At 45.5% G+C, this 7,568-nt stretch overlaps 1 protein-coding gene across 2 annotated transcripts; it reads right to left on the bottom strand.

Moving 5' to 3' along the window:
- Positions 1–676: 676 nt before the first annotated feature.
- Positions 677–6,293, bottom strand: SMIM20 (small integral membrane protein 20). 2 transcript variants are annotated; one of them, XM_062493434.1, is made up of 3 exons: positions 6,172–6,293; positions 2,422–2,478; positions 677–1,120 (listed from the first exon to the last, which is right to left on the bottom strand). In XM_062493434.1, the coding sequence occupies exons 1-3, from the start codon at positions 6,278–6,280 to the stop codon at positions 1,083–1,085; spliced, it is 204 nt and encodes a 67-aa protein (XP_062349418.1). In that variant the 5' UTR covers positions 6,281–6,293; the 3' UTR covers positions 677–1,082. The 2 variants fall into 2 exon arrangements, with proteins under 2 accessions (XP_062349418.1, XP_062349419.1); XM_062493435.1 differs by lacking the exon at positions 2,422–2,478.
- Positions 6,294–7,568: the final 1,275 nt, after the last annotated feature.

The raw sequence follows: 7,568 nt of genomic DNA, 5'->3' as shown, positions 1-7,568 counted from the left end.
GCAGGGCTGGAATCTGAGGAACTTTAAGGTGCCTTCCAACCCAAACCAGTCTATGATCCCTACACTGAATGAGTATACTTACCCTGGCTCCAACCATCATGCAAAATGACCTGAGAACTCAAAGGAATCAAACACAGACACATTTTCCCAGTGAGCAAACAGAAAATACTGAAGTGCTTAGAGTGATAATAGAAGACTAAATAAAAACTAACTGAGCAGCAGAAGTGTGTCTGAGTGGGAGAGTAATGACAAAGGTCAGAAATAGAACAGCAAGTAGCAGAATGGCAGTTTGGAAAATAACACTGTAAACATGGAGTCCTTAATCTGTTGTCCCAATAAAAGTTTGTGTTGTCCAAAAAGACGACGAATATCTGCTAATGTTAGGAATAACACTCTGCACATGCATTTTTCAAGAAGTACAGGATCCTGCAATGATCTTCAAAATGTTGCGTGCCATAATTCTACTTACCTAACTACATTAATTTTCTCCAAGTTGAATCTGTTTTGCCTGCAAAAGTAACTAGTAAGAAATCTTGTGTTTATCCAGACCCAAGAGCTCTGTCATTTTATTTACTCCCCTTGTTCGGTGGAGGAGCAGGAGTAAGAATGGCCAGGGACATCTGGCAGGTGGCCAAGGTACCTTCCACACACACTTGCAAAACAATGAAACAGCGTACACAGTAGTTTAAAAATTTTAATGAACAAATTTACACTCACCATGTTGTAACTTTCAAACTAGAGAGGAAATTGCAGTAGTCTGCATGATTTATTCTATCCATAATTTACTCTGTGTCTACACATTTGAAGAAAATCCCTTTTCCTTTTCTCAAGGAAATAAATATTTCACCTCTATACTCAATCATTCAGCTTTCTAACAGTCTGTGTGCTATGCACCAGCATTCTCTCTCAAAACTAGCATGTTTTTATTTCTTGGGATTCCAACCAGTAGTCTTTGTTGCTCCTCATGTGCCCACACAGCATATTCAGAATTCTTCTCCAGTGACACCCAAAGACACACTTCAGTGAAAGAAGAAGCAGTTGAAGACATCCATCTTCAGTTTTGCAATACACCCAGCCACCAATTACTTTCTTCCAAATGGATCCGACCACACTTTTAACCCTACAAATCAAATATCAGAATACCAGCAGTTGATAATTTAGACTGTTGGAGAAAAAAAACATAACAGGTCTGCTAGTCCAGCTTGGTGTACTAAGCAACGAAAGAAGCCAACAATTTCTGCACTGAATTTGCAACTCTGCTTAAACTTACAAAAATATACAGAAAGACAACCTCATCTTGATCTTAAACTTCAGATAATGGAAAAATTTATCACATTCATAGGTAAGGTGCTCTAATATTGCTGGATCAATCATTTAGAATTGCATCTCACACTTAAATTTGTCCAGGTTTCCTTTTCAGCTAATGGATCGTGTAACTGATCAGCAGCTAAATTCAGATGAAAATGAGAACTTACACTAAGAATAACTAGTTGTTAAGTACCTGCATCTTGGATAAATAAGCCAGTCCAGTCCTCTTGAATGTTTAGTTAAAAAAGCAGGTTTATGAGACCTGCAGTCCACAATACCCTTCCTACTTCTCTTCAGTATCTCACCCACTTCCCTGGAAAGCAAGTCCTGCACTAATGATCTAACCAATGTGCGTAATAACATCATGTTTTTAATCCCATTTGATTTTCACCTGCTGCTGATGTTAGGCTTTTTCAAAAACAAAAATACATTATCCTTTAATATATTCAGATATTACATGTTTCATCAAGGCAGGCACGCTCACATCTTTAATCAAGAAATGCCAGCCTCACATAATGAACAGCCACTCCATTTACCATTATGAAAAAATCAACTATCAAGAATAGTCTGCTATCCTTGAATTTTACTTCCCTCATATGCTTTTCTAAGCCCTCCACTGTCAACAGCAAGGATCCAAAAGCTATTAGCACTGCATTTCAAATTTTCCTCCACGTGTAGTGGATTTCCGCATGGCCCATCCATCCATGAGGCTAGAAGGCACTGCCAAAGCACTGATGAACTGTGTTTCAGCAGAGTTCAGTATTCCACAAAACTAGGGTGCAACATTGCTCTCTATAGCTACAGCTCAGCCTATCCATGGTTCTTGTTTGCTCTGAGCTGGTTCAGAAGTGGCAAGTGGCCTCAATTTAAGGAAATGTGAAGGCAACAGAAACTCTGCAACTTACTTGGCTAGTTAAGTCATTTTAAGATGAGTTTCATTAAAACCATAATTTTTCAGTGAGGAATTAGCCTGAAAAAATAATGTAACATCAAGTTTATTAAATATGTTTTCACTGAATGTATTCGTCACTGTATTATTAAAATCCATATAAATATCCAGGCCTTATTTCAAGGTCTTTAAACAATCGATACAAACACATAAATCAAGCGTACCTGCAGGCTGAATATCCTCTTGAACAATACCAGCTCGATTCATTGACTGTTCCTTCTCTGGAAAACAGAACAGAAAGGACACTGCTGAAAAAAAGAGAATATCAGAGATATCTTGATTGCACCTACTAAAATATTCTTGAAAATTTTATTAATTCTAGATGCTATGCAGTAAAATTCTGTTGAGTATCTACCTACAGAATGCAAATGCAGTATTTCTACTTCACTGAGAAACTAATAGCTAGTCTGTTTTGAGAGACTACAAACAATAAGATAATCATCTTAAAACCATGCCTACTGTTTTTAGTAACGATGTCAAAACACCTGCCATGGTCCCAACACTTAAGGAATGACTAGTACTTTTAGAAGCTGTCATCCATATATATGCTCAACATAAAACCAGTCAAAAGACTTTTTTCTTTTGGGTGATTCCCATTTTCAGGTCCTGAAAGATCTTGCAAATAGATTTCATGACAGCACCTACAAAGTTACTGCTTGTAAACTTTGAGAAATTAAGCATCTGAGGGATATTTTCCCATACATTGGGCCTGTCTCAGGCTTTTCTTTTTTTTCTTTGGAAGATTCAACCACTTCCACAGAGTAATGGAGAAAATGATGCTATTTTCCCTTACTAAATGCCTCTCCTTTTCTTTCACTTCCAGTTACACACTTCACCACCACAGCAGTACTCTGAAGCTGGAACTCAAAGCTCAGGTGGATTAACCTTTTGTCCACACCATTCAACTTCTGAGGCCTTTAAAAACCTGCAGGGTGTGCATTCGCAAAGGAAGCTCAGAACTAAGATCATCTTAAAACTGATATTTTTCATTATCATATCCCACTGGGACTGCACTGGCACTACACCTTATCAGGCTATCTAGGCATAAGCCTAATGCTACTAGAGACTAGCCGGAATATCACAGTAATTGATTCTCCTTGCAAGGGGACAGGCACTAGAGGCACATCCAGGTTCTCCAGTTCTGTTCACTGAGCATGGTAACTCCATTTTATCCTCTTTAGCAGACAAAATCTCAAAGGAAAAGGCACAAAACCCAGAACGAGAGAAAAGAATAGATTAGGGCAAGGAATGAGACCTCGTGGAGAACATGAAGGAGAAGGGTATTCAGTCTTGAGTGGAAACTTGAGAGTAGAAGAAAGGCAGGGGCAAAACCAGGAACCAATCTGAGAGTTCTAGGGACACACTTGGGTTGAGTAGCAGGAGGTGTTAACTGGTCAGGCAAAGAAACCAGTGCAAAAATATAAGAGACAATAAACACACAGAGAAGACACGGAACAGTCAACAGGGAGACTGCTGTGGGGCCCTCAAACAACTTGGAAGACAGGCAAGCCAAGAAAAGAACAAGGAAGATTCGGTCTTGATGACAGGACGAGCCACCTCACAGGATGGGGAAGGAACAGAGTCTCACAATTCAGGAATCTCTGAAAATGTGACAAAGAGCAGCTGTCAAGCCACTGTTTCAGTTTATCCACGTGGGAAAGGTCTGTGCTGAAGGCCTCAGTGTTTCATCATTGCCACTAAACTGTGTGTTTCATATGAGAAAACAAATATTTTTTAAAGCTAGATACAAGGAAATATTGGATACAGCAAAGCCACTGACTGAGGTACTAAAAACCTACAAAATTATAACATTTCTGTATGAAATTAAGTCAAACTCCTTTGTCCACAATTTATGGTTCATATCAACAAAGTGATTAGATACAGCTTTTCCAAGTAGCTTTCATCTTATTATTTAATTGCTAGAAACTTCTCTGAAGATGTTTGAGAATCATGCAGTAAAGTCTTCTTCCTGAAAGTTAATGTACTTGTGTAAAATTCAGGAGATACACAAGAAGAACAAGGACAAAGAAAGAAGAAACAGCATTTCATGTTTACATGTCACTCCAGGTAATGAAAACTCATTCTTGCCTTTCACATGATTATTATGTGATGCTAACCAAAATGCCCACCTTTTGGGACATAGCATCCCTAAACACAGAAATACTGGGTATTCACCCACAGCTCAAGCCAGTAGAGGGTGGGAGCTTCTGCCCAAGTTGTCATACAGCTTACTAGACTGTGCTCAGAAAATCCCTTGTAGCCCAAAGGTTAAATACTTTGGTTCAAACACCACAACTGTGAAAGTCCACAGTCTTGCCTCAAGTATTATGATAACAAATGCTTATGCCTCTCATACTGCAGAGATGAGCATCAAAAAAAACTCACTGGAAATGAATAAAGGTGATATCAGATGAGGATTCAGCAGCAACAAGTAAATTCAGAATCAGGTATCAAATCACAAGTTTGTGCACTTGATAACTGCATCAATCATCTATGTCCCAAGCAGAGATTAAAAATCCCCAACTGACAGGAAACATCTACTCACATAATTCACAAGAACAAAGGAGGACACATGCTCCACTAGTTCTGTCCTTTCCTTACTGCCAAGCCACATTACTAATACAGTATTTTTGGGAAGTATAGCATAAGCAAAAAAGATCTACTAAAAAAGGTTTCAAAGGGAACACAGAGTAGGAAACATAATTGCAGGAAGTTTCACAAACATAGCATACTTGAATAAAAACTTGCTTTATGTTAAATTTTACTTGAGCTTTGATATAAGGCCAAAGTCCCTCCAATAAGATCACTAAGTTTGTTATCCTTTTTTCTTTTTCCTTTCTAGAACTCTTCAGTTGTCTTGGCGGATTAACCACATATATCTTCATGTCATTAGCTTGCTTAGTTTCATAAAAATTAAAGCGAGGGGGCAAGGCTGGTTGCACCAGAACTTCCCCCCCATTTCCTCTGGCAGTATTTCACAGAAGTTCAGGAATAATGGGTGCTTCCCCTGCAGAGCACCCGCCTGGAGCCACTGAGGCTTCACACTGCAGCAGCAGGTGCCTCTGAGGGCTTCCTGGATAGAGTCAGTTGTGGACTTTTGCAGGTTTTCTTGGCAGGTGTTTCTGGCAGGAAAGTGGAGTTTTCCTCAGGAGTCAGTTTCAGAGACTCTGCAGACTAAAAGCAGCTCTAGAAAATCATCACAACTTTGCCAAGTTTTAAGTTAGATTTTCAACTGCAGCTGGAAACAGAACTCGAACAGTTCATTGGATAGTCTGGATTGGAAGGGACCTTTGCAGATCATCAAGTCCACCTCTCCTGCACTGAGCAGGGACATCTTCAGCTAGATACTCAGAGACCAGTCCAACCTGATCTTGAATTTTTCCAGGGATAGGACACCCACTACTCCTCTGGGGATAATCTGTTCTAGTGGTTCACCAGCATTATAAATAATGCATTCCTTCCATCTACTCTGAATTTACTCTGTTTATTTTAAAACCATTACCTCTAGTCCTATTCCAACAGGCCCTACTAAAAAGTCTGCCTCAGCTTTCTTACATGCTCTCTTCAAGTGTTCTACAAGGTTTTCCCGAAGCCTTCTCTACTCCAGGGTGAAGAACCCCAACTCTCTCAGCCTTTCTGCACAGGAGAGGTGCTCCATCTCTCTGATCTCAATTTCTTCAACTGCATCTCAATCTTCTAAGGAGCAGCTGAAGAGTGTTCTTAACCACGTGCTGGCCAATAACTTGAAATAAGAGTACGGCGAGCTGTATTATTTCCGTTTTCAGGTATCTCCTAGACGAGCAGAAAGCCCCTCGGGAGCCACTCGCCGAGCAGCAGCCCCAGCATTCCCCCAAGCCCGGGCACAGACCGCGCCACGGCCGGGCCCAGACAGCTCCCCCCGCTCAGGAACTCACTGTACTCCTCGGGTAGCAGCAGCGGCCGGAAATAAATGGGGTAAAAGGCGGCTCCCACCACGGCCACGAAGGCGCCGAAGATGGCGAGTGTGCGGGACAGCCCGGCCATGGTCCCGGTCCCGGTCCCGGTCCCGACCTGCGCGGGGCCTTCCGGGACACGGGGGAGCGGCGCGGCCACCGCCCGGCCCGCCGGGAGGGCGCCCCCGCGCGGCCGGCGGGGCGCAGTGCGGGCACGGGGCCGGGGCGGCCGCGCTGCCAGCCCGGCCCGGGCAGCCCGAGATGATGCGCCCCAGTCCCGCCGCCCCGCCCTAAAGCGCTTCGCCCGAGAGCGGGAGCTGTCCCTGCCCGGGGCTGCGCCGGTAGCACAGCGCCGAGGTGGGAGAGCGGGGGCTGCCGCTCCGCCGCCAAGGGAGCGGGCGGGCGCGGCCCTGCGCGGGATTCCCTGCCGGGAGCGCCGCTCCCGGGACGCCGCTGTACAGAGCTGTAGGAGCCCCCAAGGAGCTGCGCAGCACGGCCGGGGCTCGGCGTCTTCTGACCCAGCCCCTCCGCACCTGCGGCGGCGGAGCGGGGCCCTGCCCTGCCCGGCCCTACCCTGCCCGGGCGGCGGCCCCTCCTCCAGGAAGCCGGATCTGCCGCATCCTTGTCGCCGGGCCGGCCGCGCAGTCCCTGCCGCGCTGGGCACCGCCGCAGCACCACCAGCAGCAGCATGCGGCCCCCGGCCCAGCCCCGCCGCTCCCCTCCGCTGCTCTTCGTCCTCCTCACGGTGAGTGCCGCCGGCCCCGCACCTGCCCTCGCGTCCCGACCCAGCCCGGACACCGCGGCAGGGGCCGGCCCGTGCGGGGCCGCGGGTCGTACCCGCAGGGCGAGCCGGAGTCTGGGGCCGGGGCTCGGGGCCGGGGCCGCCTCTGGGAGCCAGCCCCCGGCTGTCCGGCCTGGCTCCGTGCCCCCTCCCAGCCCCCAGGGTCATGCTGTCTTACTGAGCTGGGGGACGCCGAGTCGTCACCTCCGAGTGACTATCGATAAACTTCTAGAGTGCAAAGAACGGGGAGGCCTTTGACATCTACTTACAGATGTACGACTGAGCATAGTATTGCACTGGCTTATGGAAACAGCCGTGGTTTAGGGCCATTTACTAAACTCCTTTTTTTGTCTTTTTTGCTGCTGAGCATACGCTCTTATCAAAGTCTGTGTGTGCCTGTACTATGTTGGTGCTGATGGAGAGCAGCAGATCAACTCCGCTTTTTGTCGTGTCTTCTTTTCACACATCTTAAAATGTAGCATGACGTGTTGAGCGTTTGCAGGTGAAGGGCTGCAATTATCTTCAGGTTTTGTGCAAACGGGTGCAGCTTTCACAGGGCTGTGTGGAATTTCTGCAGGGCTGAACTCGTGGAGGGTCC

Source organism: Cinclus cinclus, chromosome 5 (assembly GCF_963662255.1).
Source record: "Cinclus cinclus chromosome 5, bCinCin1.1, whole genome shotgun sequence".
NCBI classification, from domain to species: Eukaryota; Metazoa; Chordata; class Aves; order Passeriformes; family Cinclidae; genus Cinclus; species Cinclus cinclus.
This window is presented reverse-complemented; position numbering and strand designations above follow the sequence as displayed.

What these genes read in the sequence shown, in the direction of transcription:
- SMIM20 (XM_062493434.1), bottom strand. Translation starts at nt 6,280, where the DNA reads ATGGCCGGGCTGTCCCGCACACTCGCCATCTTCGGCGCCTTCGTGGCC. An exon ending in GCTGCTACCCGAGGAGTACA is followed by an intron (nt 2,479 to 6,171) that starts GTGAGTTCCTGA and finishes TCTGTTTTCCAG; the next exon opens with AGAAGGAACAGTCAATGAAT. An exon ending in AGAGGATATTCAGCCTGCAG is followed by an intron (nt 1,121 to 2,421) that starts GTACGCTTGATT and finishes TTTGATTTGTAG; the next exon opens with GGTTAAAAGTGTGGTCGGAT.